We start from the raw sequence: 23,715 nt of genomic DNA on the forward strand, positions 1-23,715 counted from the left end.
CTAATCACAATGCCTCTGATTGGACATTGCATTCCTAAACTCAACAAAACAGTTTGTGATTATATAATGTTTCATATCATGGGTAGACTACTTTCTTAATTATTTATTAGTTAATTATTTTGCTGGCAATGGAGGCCTCACTGAGTCATCGGATTTTATCAAAAATATCTTAATTTGTGTTCCGAAGATGAACAAAGGTCTTCGGGGCGTGGAACAACATGAAAGTCAGTAATGACAGAATTTTCATTTTTGGGTGAACTAACCCTTTAACATTGCTTACCAGCTATGACAGTATAGAGATGGGCCACATATATTACACATATAAATGGAAGAAATTAGAAAGTCTAACATAGTGGCTTTAGTAAGTTTAGATGTTGTTGCAATAATAACAGAATATATAGTTGCAGTTTACAGGCAGCATCTTCATGTATTGAACAAACAAGTCAGGAGGACTTGAGCACATTATTTGTAATAAGTTACTAATTATAAAGTTCTAGTTATAAGTTAGTTAGGTATTAAATGAGATTTAACTTTCAAAAAAATCAAAGATTTAAAAGGTACAGCTTTATGTTGTTTTGCCTAAAGTTCATTTTTTTAGTTGTTCTAATGCAAAAGAAACGCCAACCAAGTGCACTGCAGAATAATAATATATTTAAACATGAAAAACATGTGAATACACATTATATACAGTCGGCTACAAAAAGTGTTTCAACACTTAAAAAAAAAAAAAGTTTACAAAACATAGAAAAAAAATTAAAGGCATATTTAACTGAAGGAACAAGAACAAAAACTAGGTGTACCCTAGTCATCAACCAATTATTAATGTGCTAGACAGTGAACACATGGGCTTACACATCACATTTGGCAAATTGTTCCCAAAAGTATTACTCCAAAAAAATAAATTAATTAAATAACTTCTAGAGTGACCTGAAAAGTAAGAAGTTAAGCCTCACTGGCCTGATTACTTTGACCTAAATTGGCAGGCACATGGTAATGCAGGTTTGTATTTGGATCTTCAACAGGTTGTGCACAAGACCCTTCTGGGTTGGAAATACAAACAAAAGCCAACATGCGCGTTATATCAACAAAATGTATGTAGATGACATCATTCACGACATGTATAAAATAGGAGTTGCATTAATGATTCGTTTGTGATAGCTCGGTTATAAACAGTGATTGATATTTGACCAGCTCTCCGATACCAGGTTAAGAAATCTTTCATCAACACCCAAGCCTAGAAGCTTTGAGAAGGCATCAGGTGGTACGTCTGCTACGTCTGGGGTGTGTATAGCATCTGAGTAGATTCAAATGGAAGAACGAGGTTTTTCTGTCCTAAGATCGAGTGTATAGGAAGCATATAGAAGCAAGTGGCAGGCTGAGGCTCATTAGAGCCTCTGTAGGAAGTACAGAAGTGAAACTTCCTCTGCCTCCAGCATGCATTTGCAAATAGACTAAAAACTGGCAGAAATACTGAGGTTATGTGACTATGCTACAAGAAAAGTATGAAAGCACTGCTTAGAAATGTATTTCTGTCAAGTCTGTAGTCAACAGAATTTGTTATATCCCAGGATAAACAACATCATAAAATAGCTTAGTTAACTATAATACCACATAAAGTGAAGAAACAGTGAAGATGAGAAAAGATAAGAGTACAAGACAGTGTGTAACAAAAGGACAGCTGTATGTCATACAGGAAACAGAAGTGCTTGTTTCCAAACACTACAGATTTGTTGCTCATCCAATCAGCTTCTCTGCTCCTTCATAACTCCTTTCAATGCAAGTCACCATTTTAATGCAACTGAGATGTGCAGTCTCACGGACAGATGAGTCTTTCACCAATGCCCCTGCAAAGTGTGCTCAGGAGAATCAGACGAGACTGGATCACAGCTGATCCTCGGTCAAACGAGCTGAAAGTCGCCTCCTGACGCTGAAACAGAACTCTAGGTAGGAAGAGGGTCGTCGTCGCCGCGCTTACACTTGCATTTGCAGCAGAGCACGAAGGGAGTTGCCAGCAAAAGAAAAGGGGAGGCCACTAGCAAGAGCAGACCGAAGCCAGCAAAGATCCCAACAACCTGAACAGAGAGGTGAAAAGATCACAATGATTAAAAAGAAGAAAGGAGGAAAAAAATGAGAATATTGAGTGCACATTCCTGTTGATTATAAACTGAAACAGATCTTGGTCTGTGATGCTCTTACATGTCAAACCAGATGGCATTCTGCCACAGGGGGGCAGTAATGGTTCTTGGTGATCATAACTTGGTATTTATCCTATACTACAGGTACAGATTTAGTTTTTTTCTGAAAAAAGTTATTATAAATTTGGGAGTGTCAAGAAAGTAAAGACTCTTAATTCTATTTCTGAACATTTTAACAAACATTCTAAATAAAATGGAATATCAACAAGCAACATGCTGCTTTTGTATTAATACTGTGACCTAATTTTAAAATAGATATATTTCAACACTAAGAAATGATGCTTTAAATTGATTAAAAGTGACCATAAGGACATTTATAAAGTTACAGAGGATATACATATTAAAGTCCACATGAACTGGAAGTTGTAACTAGTGTTATGACATATTTCCAAGTGAAACTGAATAGAGGGCGGGGTTTTATTTTAGCGCACCTCCTCTCCATCTCTTGCTCGTAGCAGATGGCTGGAGGGGAGTGGTTAAGGATATTCTATTCAAATTTTCAGATATTGAATAAAGATTACCACAACTTTTCCTGTGTAATAACTTGCACAGGTTAATTGTTCATCACAAGACTGTGCACTAAAAGTAAATAGTGTCAATTTAGATTTCATGACTTTAAACAAAGAATCCTAAAAAAATGTATAATGGTTTCCACAAAAAATATTAAGCAGCACAACCATTTTCAACACTGATAATAATAAGAAATGGTTTATTGAGGACCAAATCAGCATACTGGAATGATTTCTGAAGGATCATGTGACTGATGGCAAAGCTGAATTTTCAGTAGACTTCAATGAAATAAATATATTCAAATTTAAAACTTATTTTAAATTGTAATAATATTCCACAATATTACTGTTTGTACTATATTTTGATCAAATGAATGCAGTCTTGGTGTGCATTAAAAAAAAAAAAATTGATTTAAAATGATTGATTTAATTGGACTAGCCCATTAGTTTTGAGAATAAGTGCTGAATAATCAAACTTATGATTTGTTGAGGTGACAATAAAATAAAGAAAATGTTGTCAAACTTCAACAAATCATCAGTTTGATTATTCAGCACTAATCTCAAATCTAAAAGGAACTACTGCTCTACATCACGTCTAAAATATTAACATACAGCAGTACAGTCAAGGGGAGATACACACATTTAGGTAGGTTTAAAATGGCATCAATGCCTCCTGTTCATCCACGTCTCACTCTCTCTCCATTTCAAATATAATAAAGTGTCTCTAATCTCCCTGCACAGTAAAGTACGCCATTAGCAAGTGTGACATAACACAAAATAAACGCATAATATCTCCCTACTACAGAATGATAAATCATGCTCGGTTACTTTTATAGAAATGGAGGGTTATTTCGGGTTAACTGTGTGGGCCAGCTTGTCTTTAGCACTTCAGATCTGCAGTTTGGAGGGATGTGCTCATGTGGTACATACCTGTGTCCGATGCCAGATGACGGAGGCTCTGGAATGACCCAGTTTATTCCGGCATGGACCTTTATCATAGTGGATCAGTAAGAAGTCATCCTGAGGAAGTAAAGGAAAGATGTTAGTGTCAATAAAGATGAATATGAGTTACATGGAGAATCTTCAAAACTCTTGCAATATATTGGTCTAACCAAACATGACTGTAGTGGGGGAATAAGATGTTTAATAAAGACATTCCTATGGAAATTCTACCTTTATGGTACATAATTAGTATAGACATTTTATGGCCCATTTTTAAATATGTAATAATATTAGTAAGTCTAATAATAAAATAGTTATAATAGTAATAGTAATAACAATAATAATAATAATAATAAGTTAAACAAGTCATACTGTATGTATAACTTACATCTAAAGACTCCAGGCAGTACCAGCAGAAGGCGTGCTTGCAGTTCTTACACATCATCTGGGCACAGCCTTCATCTCTCTCAATGTAGACTTTACATTTAGGACAGCGTTTGATCGGAGCCTCATCCTCCTGGCTCTTGATGTTGGAACTGAAACGTTGAGATGAAAATGGAAGAGAACAGATGTTTAGATGCTTCAAATTTATATATAAACACCACAGTTTTTGGGGTCTGTATTTTTATTTTTTTTTTATGTTTCTTATGCTCACCAAGGCTGCATTTATTTAATCAAAATACAGTAAAAACTGTAATGTGTGAAACATTACAATAATTTAAAGGAACTGTTTTTTATTATTTTAGTAAGTTTTTAAGGTGCCCTAGAATCAAACATTTAATTTACGTTGGCATAGTTGAATAACAAGAGTTCAGTACATGGAAATTACATACAGTGAGTCTCAAACACCATTGTTTCCTCCTTCTTATGTAAATCTAATTTGTTTAAAAGACCTCTGAAGAACAGGCGAATCTCAACATAACACAGACTGTTACGTAACAGTCGGGATCATTAATATGTACGCCCCAATATTTGCATATGCCAGCCCATGTTCAAGGCATTACACATGGGCAGCCAGTATTAACGTCTGGATGTGCACAGCTGAATCAACAGACTAGGTAAGCAAACAAGAATAGCGAAAAATGGCAGATGGAGCGATAATAACTGACATGATCCATGATTACATGATATTTTTAGTGATATTTGTAAATTGTCTTTATAAATGTTTTGTTAGCATGTTGCTAATGTACAGTTAAGTTACCATCATTTATTACTGTATTCATGGAGACCAGAGCCGTCGCCATTTTCGTTTTTAAACACTTGCAATCTGTATAATGCACAAACAACTTCATTCTTTATAAATCTCTCCAACAGTGTGTAATGTTAGCTTTAGCCACGAAGCACCATCAAACTCATTCAGAATCAAATGTAAACATCCAAATAAATACTATATTCAAATGATCCGACGCATGCATGCAGTATGCATGACGAACATCTTGTAAAGATCCATTTGAGGGTTATATTAGCTGTGGGAACTTTGTAAATGCACTGTATTATAGTCGAGAGCTCGGGGGGCAGGGAGCGCGAGATTTAAAGGGGCAGCAGCCTGAATCGGTGCATAGTTAATGATGCCCCAAAATAGGCAGATAAAAAAAAATTATAAAAAAAAAAAAAATCTATGGGGTAATTTTGAGCTGAAACTTGGGGACACCTTAGACTTATATTACATCTTGTAAAAGCTGGTTCTAGGGCACCTTTAAATTGTAACTTATTCCTGTGATGGCAAAGCTGAATTTTCAGCATTATTACTCCAGTCTTCAGTGTCACAATCCTTCAGAAATCATTTTTATATGCTTATTTGCAGTACAATATAGTTGACTTTAAATAGGTCAGAGGAACTTAAAAAGTATTTGAAGGGAAAATAAGGGGTTATTATTATTCATACATAATGGGGTACACCCACAAAAACAAAATCTCTGCTGTGAATTCTACATAATTTGATGCTGAGGGTTTAAAGTATACTAGAGCAAGTACCCATTTTCCCCAGGTAGGAAGGTGGTAATTGGTAGGCTCTCCTGACATGCCTGGCCAGAGTGGCAGTCTGCCCTGCAGGCAGAGCAGAAACGCAGACTGCACTGAGGGCATTGCACCGGCTGCGGCAACTGCACCTCAGCTTCATTCAACTGGCACACCGCTTGGCATGAGGACGAAGGACACCAGGTCCGACAAGGATCCAGAAGCACCTCTGTAAGGAAAAACAAACAACATGTTTGAAATGATGACCCATTTGGTCTGATCTACAACTACTTCAGACATCTACATTCCCAATTTGACCTGAGGAATCAAATTTTATTTTGATATAAAATATGTTGATGAATGAACACATAATCTTAGTTTGTATGATGTAACAACTTCCTCCCAGATGTAAGAACTTCCTCTTAAACAAACACAAAAAAACCCAAACACATTTATTGAAACTAAGCTGCAAAAACAGCTCATTCTGGATGAAACATTTAACAATGTCCTGATCACTTCATGTTGCCTGATGCAGAGTGAGCATTCAAAAAAAAAAAAAACCTACATTCGATGACAGGACTCACAGTCCCGTCTTAGAGAAACAAAGCGCTATTAAAGGGTTAGTTCAACCAAAAATAATAATTCTGTCATCCTGAATTTCTTTATTCTGCTGAACACAAAAGAATATGTTTTCAAGAATGTCAATGTGCTCCATTGACTTCCATAGTAGTATTTTTTTCCTTATGGAAGTCAATTGGGCCCATCAACTGTTTGGTTACCCATATTCTTCAAACTATCTTCTGTGTTCAACAGAAGAAAGAAATTCATTCAGGTTTTGGAACAACTTGAGGGTGAGTAAATGATGACAGTATTTAAATTTTTTGGGTGATCTATTCTTTTAATTTCAGATGCAATGTATTTCTTAAAGACAGAAAAAATAAAATAGAAATGGTTGTAAAAAAAAAAAAAGAAATTATTTAGGAACATACTACTTATGCATCTCTCAGGGAAACTCACCTCGCTCAAACTGGAGTCTCTTATAACGTTGCATGACCTCTGTGGCCACCATACACTCAATCTACAGCAGAGAAACAGAGTATATGAGCAAGACAGGAGCAAATGACAGAAACCTTGAATAAAGCACAATTATTTCTAGTCTCTGGTAAAAATGACAAACTGTAAGTCAGCTTACCTCATTTTCCAGCAAATGTCCCCGTTTTGGGCAGGCAGAGTCTGGACAGCTAATAGCTGGTTCAAGGCCCTCTTTAATGAGCAGTTCAACATATTGCTTCAAACACTGTAAGAGACAGATTTCCTATTTTTCATCTTTGAAAAAATAATGAGACAACTGCTGCCTGTGATTGCGTTTCCACCCACAAACGCTCTGTTCATTGTAGTCAAGCCAACATCAGACCATCACAGTATTCTGCTGAGACAACATTCAAGAGCTGCTTGTAAAGAACAGGCCAATTTGGCCCATATCAAGATTCAAGAATTTTTATTAGCATGGCAAAAGTATTATTAACAGTACATGTACACATCTATCTATCCATCTATGGCATAATAGGAATCAGACAGGTCACAAGAATTAGGGGCATACTATGAGCACCAGCTTAGTGCAGCTATATTACTGTTGTATTCTCACATGTAAAGAGACTGTATTACAATTTGTATTGTAAGGCTAGTTGGCGCATTGCTGAAAAACAGGAGTGGCCACTGAAGACAGTCCTTACCAGACTGCAAAATATGCACTGGCACTGGGAGATGGTGGTCATCTGTTCCAGGGGAAACTCTCCCAGGCACAGTTTACAAGACAAAAGTGGTGCCAGGTCCACGTCCCAGCTGGGTTCGTAGCGAGAGCTGCTCATGGTACGTGGATCTGGGACACTAAAGGACAGAGAGAAAGCATATCTTAAAAACAGCTAAAGCAGTTAATAAATACCATACTATTTTATTGAAATAAATTAAAAACAAAACTACACATTATCTACATCTCTGTTCTCACGTTACATTCTCCTACGCAGTTTACGTTGTAGACTCGGTGCAGCAGCTCTTCCAAGTTCTACGTCAGAACTCTTGACTCAGTATTGGCCGGCTCCTGTGTCAACATGACACGCATGCGTCGTGCTGCTCATGTGAACAGTGTCGGCCAATGCGGAGTCAGTGTTGTGACGTAGAACCCGGAAGCCTGCACTGTCTATACAATGTAAACGGCATAGGAGAATGAAAGGGAAGAGACTAAATTGTTGAATAAAGTAGTTTTTTTTGTTTTGTTTTTGTGCACAAAAAGTATTAAGGTTGAACCACTGTAGTCACATTGACTATTTTAACAATGTTTTTAAAGGTGCCATCGAATTGAAAACTGAATTTATCTCGGCATAGTTGAATAACAAGAGTTCAGTACATGGAAATGACATACAGTGAGTCTCAAATTCCATTGTTTCCTCCTTCTTATATAAATCTCATTTGTTTAAAAGACCTCCGAAGAACAGGCGAATCTCAACATAACACCGACTGTTACATAACAGTCGGGATCATTAATATGTATGACCCCAATATTTGCATATGCCAGCTCAAGTTCCCAACATTATGAAAGGCATTACACAAGGGCAGCCAGTATTAACGTCTGGATGTGCAACTAGGTAAGCAAGCAAGGACATTAGCGAAAAATGGCAGATGGAACGATAATAACTGACATGATCCATGATATGATATTTTTAGTGATATTTGTGAATTGTCTTTCTAAATGTTTCGTTAGCATGTTGCTAATGTACTGTTAAATGTGGTTAAAGTTACCATCGTTTCTTACTGTATTCACGGAGACAAGAGAGCCATCACTATTTTCATTTTTAAACACTTGCAGTCTGTATAATTCATAAACCACTTCCTTCTTTATAAATCTCTCCAACAGTGTAGCATTAGCCGTTAGCCACGGAGCACTATCAAACTCATTCAAATGTAAACATCCAAATAAATACCATACTTACGTAATTAGACATGCTGCATGATGAACACTTTGTAAAGATCCATTTTGAGGGTTATATTAGCTGTGTAAACTTTGTTTATGCAAAGATAGAGTCAAGAGCTCTGGGGGGGCGGAGAGCGGGAGCAATTAAAGGGGCCGCAGCCTGAATCGGCGCATTTCTAATTATGCCCCAAAATAGGCAGTTCAAAAAAAAAAAAAAAATCTATGGGGTATTTTGAGCTGAAACTTCATAGACACATTCAGGGGACACCTTAGACTTATATTACATCTTGTAAAAAAACGTTCGATGGCACCTTTAATACTTTTCTGGACATTGAATGTGGTAATTTTGTTGCTTTCAATGAAGGATAAAAAAAACTCAGATTTTAAATTAAAATATCTTAATTTGTGTTCAGAAGATGAACGAAGGATATGTCACCTTTATCTAGGACCATGAATATAAAGATTTAGGGTATCTCATTACATATCCATTAAAAATGTTTTCCTTCTAAGAGATTCTGCTGTTTGCTGAGAGCTTGTCCAATCAGTCAATGGCAAGTATGTCAATATCCCTCAGTACTGCTGCCAGGCAACCCAAAGAAAACTAATGACTGCCTCTACTGGAGAGCCCTACAGAACAGACTCCCTCAGAGAGTACGAGCAACACAGTGCAGCCTGCTAAAAACAAACAGACCTCCACATAACAAACACATATAATTTATAGGCTACTGTATGTGTAAGCTTTCAAATGCTCCATCACAATATGGCACAGCAAAACTTTTTGCACCTGAAGTGACTAAAATGTAATTGTGGTCCACTATACCACCTCATTGCAGACTACACACCATCATGAGTTCATATAAATGATTGAGGAACACTCAGACTAGTTAGTGTGCTTCCCGACAGCAGATATCTTTGTAGGTGGAAACAGATGGACACTCGTGCTTGCGCCTGCAGTATCTCATTGTGTTAGTTGTGGGAATAGTTGACAGCCCAAACAACAAAGGGCTCTCAGAAGGCTGTGCGTCTCTCCATTTGGGCCTCTCACCTCCGTAAGCACACACACACACAACCTTAACTGGACACAGTAACTCTAAGTCATATCATATGCAAAGCCACGTGTACACAGTGAGATTATCCTGTACTTTATGATCATTGATTTTCAGATTGTGTAAAATGCCTGCCGTGACATCTTGGGTAGAAATCAAGGCAAACCGTGAGACAGTTTATGCCGGACTGACTGTATGATGTACATCTTAGGACAACAATGACAGGCCCATAAATCACTGCACTTTATGACATCCTCATAACGCAAAAAAATATGTTGTGGAGTGCTTTTTCTTTAGTGCGAAGGAGGCAATGTTGATAATGTCAAGGGAATACAAGATTTCTCTTTCTCTGGCAAACACACTGCATCAAACATCACCAGTTGCTGTGTACCTACTAGTTCTCCATCACACCGTAGGACTGAAACCCAAGATTTCCGATTCATCACACTTGCAATAAAATGCCTGTCAGTGTGAATGTGTGAGTGTGAGTGATAAAAGACAGCAGAATTTGCCCTACTACGAAATAATTATTTCACGATTACCAAAATTTGTCTCAAACATTAAAATCGTGGTCACAGTCAAACAGTATAGGCATAATACATCAAATGTCATCAGGAACGACTATTAAATAATGGCCCTGTTTACACCTGGTATTAAGACGCATTTTGGTCGATCGGATCACAAGTAGACGAGGGAGGTACACACCCGTTTATACCTAATCTCTTAACCGGTCTATTTTGTCCAAATTCGACCACTTGTGTCCTGATTTCCAGGTGAAAATCAGGAATGGTGAGAGAACATTGTGCTTGGTACATTTTTTGTGTCTTGAAACCAAACTTGGGTCTTCAGCCGACAAAGTTTAAATCCTGCCTAGCTAGCGAACTTCCCATAACGTTTAATCATTAGTTCAGTAGGCATAGGCTGTCTTTTGTGGTTGTTTGAAGACATTGCATGAAACAATGCGTTTTCGTCTACCTCTGTAAGTGGTCAAAAGTGGACAAACTCAAAACATTTTAGGGCCTATTTACACCTGTATTTAGCATCGTCCACTTGTGATCCAATCGACAAAAATGCATCTTAATACCAGGTATAAGCAGACCCAATAATTTTGTCCAATGGCCAGACAAGTTTCAATCCCTCTTCTCCAGCAACCTGTGGCCTGTTGCACAAAGCTGGTTTCAGTTTCTATCCAGGTAAGTTCAAGATTAGTTTGAGCAAACGTTTTTTTTTCGGGCTTATGAAGTTGGATTGGTTTTTAGCAGGTTTCATTGCTATGGTAACTTACGCTACATGGCTAACCTGCTCCGGAACAGGTTTTATTTTGGGTTAGAGATCACAAACCCAAAATGAACCAATCAGCTGTGAGTAAAGTGACATGTATCTGATGCAATAAAGCCACTCCCCCTGTATCTCTTGCTCCAAATTAAAGCAGTTTATAGTGAAAACATTTTAGAGACAAAATTGCTCATCTTTTGCTGTTAATGTATAATTCATATAATAGTATATTCATATAATTAATTAATATTTAACTTTGCTTTTAAATTGATATAAATATATCGATGCATGGATTATATAAAGCTTTTAAACAAATTAAGCTTATGTGTATTCATTTGAGCTCTTTGTGAATCTAATATAAATTATTAGGCATATTTCTTTGATTCACATGCATTGATATAGTCAGATATTTTCTTTCAGCTGCCTTCTCAAACTTTCGCTGCAGCAGTGTTTATTCCTGCTTTGTAAATGCATTTAATTTCACGATATTTTTCATAACGATCTCTTAATCTTCAGAAGAGAAGTAAATTGCATGGCTCTCTTGCGAGAAGTGATCAAACGGACGCTCTGCATGTTCCATGTGATTGGCTGATTGCCGCACGTGTCACACTTTCAGGTGCACACGCTTCAGAGTTAATCGCAAACTCTGGATTAAACCTGAGTTGACAGAGAACATTCATACCGAGTGTTGTACAACATCTGATCCTGATCTTAACCAGTTTGGATTTATCTGGATTTGTACACTCTTAACCTACTCCGAAACTCAGAGTTTGTTCAACTAGCTTCATGCAACAGGCCACTGCTGCTCACATGAAATGGTTCAAACAGTTTTAGATTACAATGCCTACTTTCTACAATCCAAACAATTTCATTTAATTATATTCTTCAAATTTGATGAATCGTGGATGTATACACACACATCACAATAATGAAGAGTCATTAAAATTTCCTGTTCCCATGAATTCTACCCAATATCAAGTTCCAAAATTAGTATTGTACACCTATTATTATTATTTTTTTTTTAATATTTTGTTTGTAAGACCAATGGTACACAAGGTGTTTATGCAACCGGTTTAAAAAGGACATTTTTGCAATTGATGCAAAAGCACTCTACCATAGTTCTACGTACTCAAAAAGGAGACTCAAATACAAACAAATAGAACAAGGTAACTTTGAAAAGGAATAAATTAATAGAAACAAATTTCCACCGCACCCAGAGTTTTTTTCCGAAATCGAAGGGTAAATTCCAGGCATAAAAGAAGGCCTATAAAATGTCCATTGGTCATTCATCTAGACAACTAACCACATCTTGAGCTCTTCCATGAAAATGGGTCAGGAAGGGAAAAAGTAGGGTCACGAACATCAGTTTGGCACAATGAATCCCTCAAAAGGGTCCGAGATGAAGACAGAGTGTCCTAAAGCCTGGCACTGTCATTGAACCTTTCTATCTGCTGATAGAGGTCAATAGTCTTAAGTAGCTCTTAAGCACATTTTCTTGTTGCGTGTGCACATTTAAAAGAGCTCACAGATCACTTAAATAAAGGAACTGGTTTTATTCAGTTTTGCAAAAAGAATTTGGGCCACGATAATTTTCATCTGAGCTTGTAGCACGAGTAAAATTATGTAACTGATAAAGGTCTTACATAAGATCTATTTTTAATCTATCTAGGTTAAAGCCAAATTAAGCTGTTCTCTCCATTGTCGCTCCAACTGTCTCTAATGAGCGGTCTAGAAACAGTTTGGCTATAGAAACCATTTAAGCTCTTTAAATAAGTCTAAAAGTGCTCAGAACACACACATACAGTACAGGCGCCTTTGGTAGGTCTTCAGATTTGTGTCAGCAACAACACTGAAACATCCGAACAACCTAATTGCTTAACTGGATTACATTACGAAGGAGTATGTGAATACATAAACAAGCATATAACTGTGCTAGTCGGAATTAATGTGGCTAAGAGAAAGCCACAGAGAGAAAATGAGAAATATACAGTAACAGTTTTGCATTTACAGTAACGTTTATGAACAATGGACACGACACGGAACTTGGTTCCTGAAAAAAATAATATTGTTAATGTTCTCAGTCATTCAGCTTGTAGCAGTCTCCTGAAGTCAACCTTAAAAGAACAGTTCCAGTGCCAGTGAGTTGAATTTCAGAACTGAAACAGATTCATGAACAAACCATTCAGACTGGTTTTGTGAACTGGACCAACCAATTTTGGTATTGTCTTCAGACCACACCATGACATGATTTCTAAAGACTTGATGTACAGTTGCAAGAAAAAGTATGTGAACCACTTGCAGAATCTGTGAAAATGTGAATAATTTGAACAAAATAAGAGATCATACAAAATGCATGTTTCTTTTAGTACTGTCAAAAAAAAACAAAAAACAAACAAAAAAAAAGACCCCAGTTATGAACCTTGATTCTTAACACTGTGTGGTTACCTGAATGATCCACGACTGTTTTTGTGTTTTTGTTGTGATGGTTGTTCATAAGTCCCTTGTTTGTTCTGAGCAGTTAAAGGTGCCATCGAACGTTTTTTTACAAGATGTAATGTAAGTCTAAGGTGTCCCCTGAATGTGTCTGTGAAGTTGCAGCTCAAAATACCCCATATATTTTTTTTTTAATTCATTTTTTTAACTGCCTATTTTGGGGCATCATTAACTATGCACCGATTCAGCGCACGACCCCTTTAAATCGCGCGCTCCCTGCCCCCCTGAGCTCTTGACTATCACTGCATAAACAAAGTTCACACAGCTATTATAACCCTCAAAATGGATCTTTACAAAGTGTTCGTCATGCAGCATGTCTAGTCGCGTAAGTACAGTGTTTATTTGGATGTTTGCATTTGGTTATGAATGAGTTTGATAGTGCTCTGTGGCTAACAGCTAATGCTACACTGTTGGAGAGATTTATAAAGAATGAAGTTGTGTTTATGAATTACACAGACTACAAGTGTTTAAAAATGAAAATAGCGACGGCTCTTGTCTCCGTGAATACAGTAATAAACGATGGTAACTTTAACCACATATAACAGTACATTAGCAACATGCTAACGAAACATTTAGAAAGACAATTTACAAATATCACTAAAAATATCATATCATGGATCATGTCAGTTATTATTGCTCCATCTCCCATTTTTCGCTGTTGTCCTTGCTTGCTTACCTAGTCTGATGATTCAGCTGTGCACATCATCATGGGCTGGCATAAGCAAATATTGGGGGCGTACACACCGACTGTTTCTGATTCACCTGTTCTTCAGAGGTCTTTTAAACAAATGAGGTTTATATAAGGAGGAGGAAACAATGGAGTTTGAGACTCACTGTATGTCATTTCCATGTTCTGAACTTGTTATTCAACTATGCAGAGGTAAATTCAATTTTCAATTCGATGGCACCTTTAAACTGTCTTCTTCAGAAAAATCGTCCAGGTCCTGCAGTTTCTTCAGTTTTCCAACATCTTTTGCATATTTGAACACTTTACAGGGTTCAAACATTCACTGATGCTCCAGAAGGAAACAATGCATTATTGCGGGGGGTGACAATATTTTTAATTTGAAGATCAAGGTAAAATGTACTTAATTTGTCTTCCGGGAAACATTCAAGTATCTTCTGTTGCTTCCAGAGGGCAGTACTTATAAAAAAAAATAAAAAAATAAATAAAAAAAAAGATATTTAAACAAAATAAGAAAAATGTGGACATCCTCATCCTGATCACATTTTTTCACCCCCGGCTCTTAATGCATTGCGTTTCCTTCTGGAGCATCAGTGAATGTTTGAACTTTTTTTAATAGTTGAGTTTGAGTTCCACAGTTGTCCTGAGTGTGAAAATATGAATCTCAGAATCATACAGTCACTGCTGGAAAGGGTTCAAATATGCAAAAGATGCTGGAAAACTGAAGAATCTGCAGGAGCTGGAGGATTTTTCTGAAGAACATTGGGCAGTTTACCTGCTCAGGACAAACAAGGGACTCATGAACAACCATCACAAAACAAAAACAGTCATGGATTATCCAGGTAACCAAACACAGTATTAAGAACCAATGGTTCATAAACTTTTAAACAGGTTCATATTAATTAGTGGTGGGCCGTTAACGGCGTTAACGTGCTGCGTTAACGCGAGACTCTTATCGGGCGATAAAAAAAAATATCGCCGTTAATCTATTCTCAAATTGGGGTTGGGAGCTGGGTCTATACTTCACAAGCTATGATGACTGTCACCTTGATATTTTAGCGCGGATGTATACCTAGTCGAACTGACCCTTCGCAAAGACCCGCCCCCCTTAGTTACGGTTGCTTTGTCCGACAAGCCGTGGCGCTGTCACGCGCCACACACAGTGATTAATGCATCACGGAGCAAAGAGGACACTGACGTGCACGTCGACAGACAAGACAGAGCAGGTAACTTATGATATACGTTAGTCCCAGCTTTAATACTGTGTAGTTTCTTAAGAAATTCAAACAATAAAACCTGTTTTCTTTAATGTGTCGTGACCATGGTCGTGACATATTGCTGTAGCGCCTCAGCTCAAGAGGCTCATAAACCGATCATCTCTTACTACGAGTCCATTTATAGCAGCAAATAACCATGAATGAACATGAGAATCAATGTTGTTTCAAACGCGGAAAGATGTCAATATACAAAATATAATATACAAAAGTTTAACTCCACCGAGGTTAATCTTCTAACGTTAACTCCTATCTGCTTTGTCGGACAAAATGGCGGATTACCTTTAGTCATTTGCTGCGTCCCAATTCGCCTACTTATACGCCCTAAAAGTATGTAACGTACTCTTTCTGTGAACAAAAACTACTTACTTTTGAGTGTGTAGCAAAAGAGTAGACAAGCTTTGGGACATACTATCACGTCATACAATTGCGTCTTTGCTCTCTGTCGCATCCAGTCACCGTAAACTGCCCTGTCAATCATCTTACATCCTCCACATTTCATTTAGCTAATTTCCTATCGTATCGGAGAGAAATGCAGCACGTTGATCTGCAGCCGCGAGTCTTTCATGTGGAGAACTCTCCTCATATTAATGCATAATGATGCATTTAAAAGTTAATGGCCAATCAGATCTTTATAAAAGTCCACATTTGCAGATGAAAAATAACACATATAACATTAAATAAATATTTTCTATCAGTTTGAACTGATTATTAGTCACTCAAACAACCTCTCAACGTCGATCGTGCATATTCGCCATGTTTTGTATTTTTTAACACTTTTTACTCGTGTTTGTAGTTCTGAACTGAATCCTCATACAATGCGCAATGGGTTGTGGGCAATATTAGCCTTTATAGTGTGCACGGATCCACACTTCGAAAATCTACCGGAAATAGTGGACCATCCAGGGACTTTTGGCATACTCTTTTCAACATACTATGCTTTGGGACACACTTATTTTAATCTCACATACTATTTAGGATGGATAGTATGGACATTGGGACGCAGGGACAATTTGGGTATCTCACATATTCCGAATGTCTTCGGCAGAATTCAAATGAGCCATTTTAATCTAGATTAATCTAGATTAATTTTGGAATTAATCTAGATTAAAAAAATTAATCTATGCCCACCTCTAATATTAATACATTCTGCTTTTTTTGTCTTTTGGATTATATGTAAACCTTTTATTTAAAATCTCTTACTTGGGACAGTACTAAATAAAAACATTTTGTAACTCTCTTATCTTGTTAAAATTATTCACATTTTCACAGATTCTGCAAGTGGTTCATAAACTTTTTCTTGCAACTGTATATCAAGTCTTTAGAAGTCATGTCGTACTATGGTCTGAAGACAATACCAAAATTGGTTGGTCCAGTTCACAAAACCAGTCTGAATGGTTTGTTCATGAATATGTTTCAGTTCTGAAATTCAACTTACAGTCATATGGGTCATTATACTGTGGTCTTTGTTAATACATACAACAACAAATATTCAGTCAATGATGGGCAAGTTCAAAACAGTGTGGCCATTTGGGAAAAACTGATGCTAATGACTCCTTCAGAACAAATAGGAATTGACAACAATGAAGGCAAATTCTGCAAATATAACAAAACTAGCATGCGTCCTCATTTAGAACAGTGTGGTTTTAAGTAATCTCTGCAAAGCAGTGTGCAGGTCTGAGGGAGCTGAGAGTGTTCCTGCCAAGCACAGGATGTGAGCTCTGCCCAAGGAAACAGCAACACTTCCTGTTTTTGCCATACGCATGCCAGCATATGCATGACTGTGGAGCACAGACCTATGCTCTGCAAGACTGAGACCTGCTTGTGTAACGTAATATACACACAAAAAAAAGTTTTGCTTTTTATGCCAAAAAAGATTTTCTACACCATATATAAGAAAAATTATCCATTTTAATTTCCAGTAATTATCTAAATAGTTTTAGTTCATCTGCATCATGTAAAGATACAGAAGTTGAATGAGACATTTGTGATGTTTTCACTCAAAAGATTAAAGAAAATCATTCCTCATGATATGATTCCTTTACTGTTGACCCTCTTACCTAATATAGTTAAGGAAATGTTATGGTTGTTTTAATACACAAAATATGCAGACACCAAAAGCTTATGCCTAATTTAATTAATATTTTGGTTTGTACCACAAAGTAATTTAATCATTTAATGAGAAGATTTAAGTAACAACTAATAAGATCATGTGAGATCATCTCACAAACAAGGATTTGAGATCATTACCAAGTGTTTAATAGAGTGACATCACAGTGTGCATCAGAAAGCTTTGGGAAAGCTCAAGAGATGAGTGTCTAAAGGGCTTGTTCCATTTCAGTGTAGACAACATGATCTAAAGAGGATTTAACAGATTACTTGAATGGCTGGGATCAAAGGATTTGTAACAGTTCAAAATGCACACCCATCATCTCTCATTCAACAAATGTCTGACAAATACAGAGAAATATGTAGAAGCGTTGCCTTTGTGTACTCTGTGTTCTCATAAGCATTTGCAAGGTTTGAGAAATCAGTACTTGATATGTATCCAAAAGGTTTAGAAAGTAGGCCACTTTTTACTTTTTGGTGAATTTGTAATCTCGGTTTTGAAGTCACTGGCCTGTGGCCTCATTAGCATGGAGATTAACCTACTTCGTTTGGGATTCCTTCTATACTGATCGGTTAAATTCAGATCTACTGCCATTCAATGCTCTTTTGATGTCTGGAGACATTAAAGTTCATATTCGAGTTTAGCAGATGAAAAAAAAAAAAAAAAAAATCATATTCGATTTCAAATCAAATCGAATTCATGACACCAAATACGTAGGAACAGTACAGGTACAGTTCCTAACTAATGTATCTAGGCCGTGGTTTCTTAAACTGACGTTTGTGAGATCATGAAAAGCAAACAAATATAAATACGTTATTTAAAAAATTCAAACAAATAAAAGTAATTAACTTACTAACACTTTGATGTGTTTATCTGTATGTCATATGATCATTAACCAACATCAGAGAACCACACAGGTGAATATTGTCTTAAAAATCTCAGGGGGTACATCAATGTCAAAGGGGTTTGGCTGACAAAAAAGGTTTGGGAAATCCTGATCTAGGCCACGTGGATCAAACTTAGGCCCCATAAAGTCCAATATGAATGATTTGCAGAAAAATATTAAAATTAAATGATGCTAAATAAAACACTCAAGTACATTTTGCTGTATGATATATTCATAATATTCTACTTTTAGCTGCGGCAGGATGGATAAAAACTTGTTGCAAGTGACATTTCACATCTTAAAGCGACAGAACCTCCTTAAATAAAGAACACTATGAAAAATGCACCCTTTTCATCTCAATCTGGATCAGAGTAACAAGTGTCCCAGTTCATTTTTACCTACAGTTTGTGCGAATCACTCATGACAACATGGACAGGTACAAAAAGTGAATTTCTCAACCACTGAATATTAAAGGTACAATTTGTAGAACCTGCCACTAGAGGGCGCACTACCAAAAAAATAACAATCGTGTGGTTTGATGACGCTAAGAAGGTGCGTGGAATTATGGGATTTGTTGTCTTCTACCCAACCGCTGACGGCCATCAATCAGACGGAAAGATAAATCATGGATTTAACGGATGAGGTAAAGTTTTATAAATGTATAAACTATGGATCAGACGCATCCTTGCGCGGGTCTACAGACGCAATGCCCTGCGTTTGGCGCGTGTGCCCCATATAACGTATGCCATTATAATGGCATACATTTTCTGTAAAGATACGAATCAAAACAAGGCATCTCTTTCTAGGTGAAGTTTGTCACGAAGCTCTCTCCATCTAGAAAATGCAACACCGATATTGATCCTCACTCTTTCTCTCCGCTTGTCCCAAACTCTTCTTGGGTCGTTTGGTTGGCCCGTACGCTTACGTTTACGGGAGCTGTCCTTGTCGACAGAACCAGCGGCAGATAAACAGTAATTATGTTCCATAAATAAGTAACACAATCCACCATAAAACGTGCAAGAAGTAAATAAGGAACTGCTTGAAGCAAGCTAGTGGTTTGCTGGACGCTAGACACTACTTCCGCATTTACTTCCACGACACTGTTGTCATGCGGTTTCTACGTCAGTAAACAAAGGGTAACTGACGTCATTGGCAGGTGACTGCACTGCCCCGTGTCACTGTTTAGAATGGGAATTTTCTCATGATTTACAAGTAGTTGAAAACATTAGAGATATTTTTAGTAGTCAGCTGGACAAAATATATAACACTAGCCTAGTGGTTTTTGGATATTTTACTGCAAATATCTTACAAATTGTACCTTTAATACACATTCATGCTGTTTTTATTCTGTCAGAGTTAAATTAGTTATACATTTAAACAGTTTTCTTATGCCTAAAGTTCAAGACAATATAATACAATATAATATATAAGGTGACGCTTAGTCCAGTCTGGCCCTTAAATACCATGGTTTGAGTCTGACACCCCTGATGTAGGCCGAGGCTGATATTATGCTCCACCAGACATAAATACACCACACATTCTGTAAAGCTGGTGATCAGCATGCAGTGAGTCACCACAGCCTCTTTTCCTCTGACTGAAAAGATGCTAAATATTTCCCTGGTCATAGAAAAAAAAAATTCATAAAGGACACATTAATAGGCCAATTTATTTATTCTGGCAACAATTTGTCTACCTGTGCTGAAACATTAACAAAACCTTAACGTAATATTTAAAGTGTTTGTGTGTGTATAGAGCAGGAAGACTAAAAGCTGGCAGGCACAGTTTGTTCCGGACATGGGAAGTCCCTGTGCATTTCATGAAAGGGACATTCAGAGCTGACCAGCTGTACTACAGCAGACACTAATGCCCCTTTCATGCTCAGCCCGCTTCTGCAACGTCACACATTAACTTCCCCTCATGTTATTTTTTTGTCTGAACATCCCAATTTAGGTTAAAGGCATCAACATTCATGTAAACCAAATCCAATCGAATGTTTTTTTTTGAGGTGGAGTTCAAAACTGGGCTCAAATCCCTTTTAGTATTAGTTTTCTACATAATTTTCTACATCGTGTCAAAAAAACCCCAATTAATTTCATAAAGCCCTCATTTGAATTTATTCACCACATTTCTTTGAATTTAAAGGGTTAGTTCCCCCAAAAATAAAATTTCTGTCATTAATTACTCACCCTCATGTCGTTCCAAACCCAAAAGACCTTCGTTCATCTTCGGAACACAAATTAAGATATTTTTGATGAAATCTGAGAGGTTATTTTTTTATCCCCCATAGAAAGCTACCATCATTCAAGGTCCAGAAAAGTAGTAAAGACATCGTTAAAATGACAAGGTTTGTGCATTGTTTCCAGGTTCTGCGTCAGAGCGCCAACTCAGTATTGGCTGTTGCCGTTCATATGAGCAGCACGACGCATGCGGTATTCTGACATAGAACCTGGAAGCGCTGAACAAACAGTGTAGGAGAATGACAGGGGAATTTGTTGAATAAAGTCGTTATTTTTGTTTTGCGCACAAAAAGTATTCTCGTCACTATATAATAGGGCTGGACGATTATGGCCTAAAATCAAAACCTCGATTAATTGAACCTTTTACCTTGATTATGATTAATGAATGATTATTTTGTTTCTGGTTTGGTTTTTGCCCTCATAGTTCAAGGTTTGTACTGTAAATATGACTATTAAAAGGTGGGATATCTTTTCCTATTGAAAGAGTGAATATTAATATTATAATATTAATATTGAACCACTGTACTCACATGAACTGATTTAAATATGATTTAGTACCTTTATGGATCTTGAGAGAGGAAATGTCATTGCTCCCTATGGAGGCCTCACGGAGCCATCGGATTTCAACTAAAATATCTTAATTTGTGTTCTGAAGATTAACGAAGGTCTTACATGTGTGGAACGGCATGAGGGTAAGTAATAAATGACAGAAATTTCATTTTTGGGTGAACTAACCCTTTAAGACTTTTCTGGCTTTAGCCATCTTTGCTGTTGGGGAGTAAGTCCTAACTGGCTGCCAATCAATAGATCAGGCACTAGACTACATCTAGAGTTCAATACTTATATCAAGCATGATCTGGGTCACCCCCAGACTGGCCACAGCAATGAATGCAAGGCTGCTAGTCCAGTCAAATAAAGCTGAGAGGCTTTGCAGGAGTCTATGCATGAATAGGGCACATGTCCAGCTTGGCCACCCTTCTGTAGAGGACTGAAGATCATAAGAAAATATAGAACACAGACTTATGAAATCTGGAAAAAAAAAAAAAAAAGTTTGCATAAGTACATAAATACTAAAATAACTACTATTTTGACTTTTTAAAAAAAATAATATTTTAATCAATAACAGAAAACTAAAAAATAACTATAATTAGTTAATGAATAATACTCTCTCGCTCTAGTCAGTTGGTTTGTTAAAAAAAGTTATTTCACAACTGATTTCCTTATGCATTAAAACCCTGCATAAACAACAAATGTGGGAAGCATATTCTCACAATGAATCAACAGTAGACTGTCAGCATTATATAACAAACTGTTAAAAACAACTCCCACAAACATTGTAAAAGGTCATGTTTTGACTGAGCTATGTTCTGGGAAAGGGGGCAACATGATCTCATCTGTTTTCTGAGTAGTCTAGCCGTCAGTAAACAATACTAAAAGAACATTTCTGAAGTGAATTAAACCCATCCATTTAGATGTCACTATTATCATTAAAGCCACCGGTGGTTATAGGAAAAACCCGATAGGGAAACCTGTTGTTGAATCACCAGCTCCTTAAATGACACGTATAAGATATAATGGGAGTTTCCCTGGATTATGTGAATAGGATCATCCAGACAGCATGCTGAGATTTCCCAAACGCTAGTGTAATGTGTTACTCATAAAATATACAGTATTTTACGTGTTGCAAAGAGACAACGTCAACAACAGCAACATTTTCAAATATAACATGCAAGGTTCTTGCAACCAAAATAAATCACTGCTGTTATATCAGAATGATTTAAAGTAGCAATACACTCATCGCTTACCTTAGGATGAATCTATCAGTTGTCAGTCCGTTATAGGAATAACATCAGCTCCATGCACAACTAAGCGCAATGTCTTCCTATACGTCCGCATTTGTCGCAGATAAATTAAGAAATCATAGTTTACAGAATCATAACAAATAAAGAGAGTGATATCTCAGACAAGCGGTGTATGCCCTAATTAACATCAGCTGGTCAAACTGGTCGCCGTGGCTCTCTGGAGAGGCGCCATTTGACTGCGCTTTGAGGCGCGCGGCTGAGACGCGACCGATGTGTTATTGTAAGATCTGCGCTCACGAGCGCCCTCTGCTGATGCGACGCGAATAGTGTGGTAGGTGTCAGGCAGACAAAGCGTAGAGTGCCATCTGCTGGTTATAAAGAGCATCAACGTGCATAGAGATGTCCTAATTTGACCTGTGCTGCACATTATAACAGCACCAACGTTTAAAATTCATGCCGTAATTGTAAATCAAAGTTATAGTTCATCCAAAAATTCAAAAAGGACTTTTCTTTTGTAAAAGATTTGTGTACCTTGATTGGAGTTCATCCAAAAATTTAAAAAGGACTTTTCTTTTGTAAAAGGAGTTTGATCCGGGTAACATTGAAATCGCATTGACAGAACATAATAAAAGTATACTTTTACTTAATAATTGTGTTAGTATGAATGAAAGAATGAATAAATAAATAGTTTTGTTGAAACTGAATTTGATGTGAACTGAAAGAAAATTTATAAAATTCATAGGCCTATGTAAAAATTTCATATGTAAATAAATACAGCAGTACAGCATTTTTTTCTTCAACTATAGACACTTTTAAGTTCTAGAATCAGGATGTCGATTTTTTTATATATATGAAGGTAAAAAATAAAACCTGTATTTAAGAAATGTTTTCATCATTTAAGTCAGACATGTTGAAAGCTGTGACGACCAAAGCAAAACAAACCATTTCAATATTTACTGTGTGAATATGTACGTAACGCTACTTTGTAATCTGAGAGATTGGCATATTTTGCAGTGTCATTACCATTTATCCCCACTAGGTGTCAGCGTGAGACTTCCAAGCTTACAATTCCACAGTGGCAAAGTCACAAAATATTCTGCCATGAAAAAAAGTGCACTTGTCTACACCGCAGAACATGCCAGGACATGTTACAACATTTTATTTCACCGTGTTATTTGTTTTGGAAGTCTGCATAATAATCTACATTCTTATCTGATGTTCGGAAATGATATCCTGCAAAGCATAGCTACATAACTTGCAGCATAGTGCTGAAGGCCGAACACTGTGTAATTATAAATTCCTTACATTTTGATGCAAACTAATTGATAATGTTATTA

The 23,715-nt window shown here is 36.9% G+C and overlaps 1 protein-coding gene across 9 annotated transcripts; it reads right to left on the minus strand.

Annotated features, from left to right (window-relative positions):
* Positions 1–639: 639 nt before the first annotated feature.
* Positions 640–22,647, minus strand: rnf144ab (ring finger protein 144ab). Of its 9 annotated transcripts, XM_067383963.1 has the most exons (10): positions 22,382–22,647; positions 21,417–21,605; positions 17,594–19,956; positions 7,336–7,489; positions 6,795–6,899; positions 6,620–6,680; positions 5,621–5,831; positions 4,035–4,182; positions 3,635–3,724; positions 640–2,072 (listed from the first exon to the last, which is right to left on the minus strand). In XM_067383963.1, exons 4-10 carry the CDS (start codon positions 7,468–7,470, stop codon positions 1,941–1,943), a joined length of 882 nt encoding a protein of 293 aa, XP_067240064.1. In that variant the 5' UTR covers positions 7,471–7,489; positions 17,594–19,956; positions 21,417–21,605; positions 22,382–22,647; the 3' UTR covers positions 640–1,940. The 9 variants fall into 9 exon arrangements, with proteins under 9 accessions (XP_067240064.1, XP_067240065.1, XP_067240062.1 ...); XM_067383964.1 differs by having other exon boundaries at positions 17,594–21,564; XM_067383961.1 differs by lacking the exon at positions 17,594–19,956.
* Between the last annotated feature and the right edge of the window lie 1,068 nt (positions 22,648–23,715).

This window comes from Chanodichthys erythropterus, chromosome 4, assembly GCF_024489055.1.
Source record: "Chanodichthys erythropterus isolate Z2021 chromosome 4, ASM2448905v1, whole genome shotgun sequence".
Classification (NCBI taxonomy): domain Eukaryota; kingdom Metazoa; phylum Chordata; class Actinopteri; order Cypriniformes; family Xenocyprididae; genus Chanodichthys; species Chanodichthys erythropterus.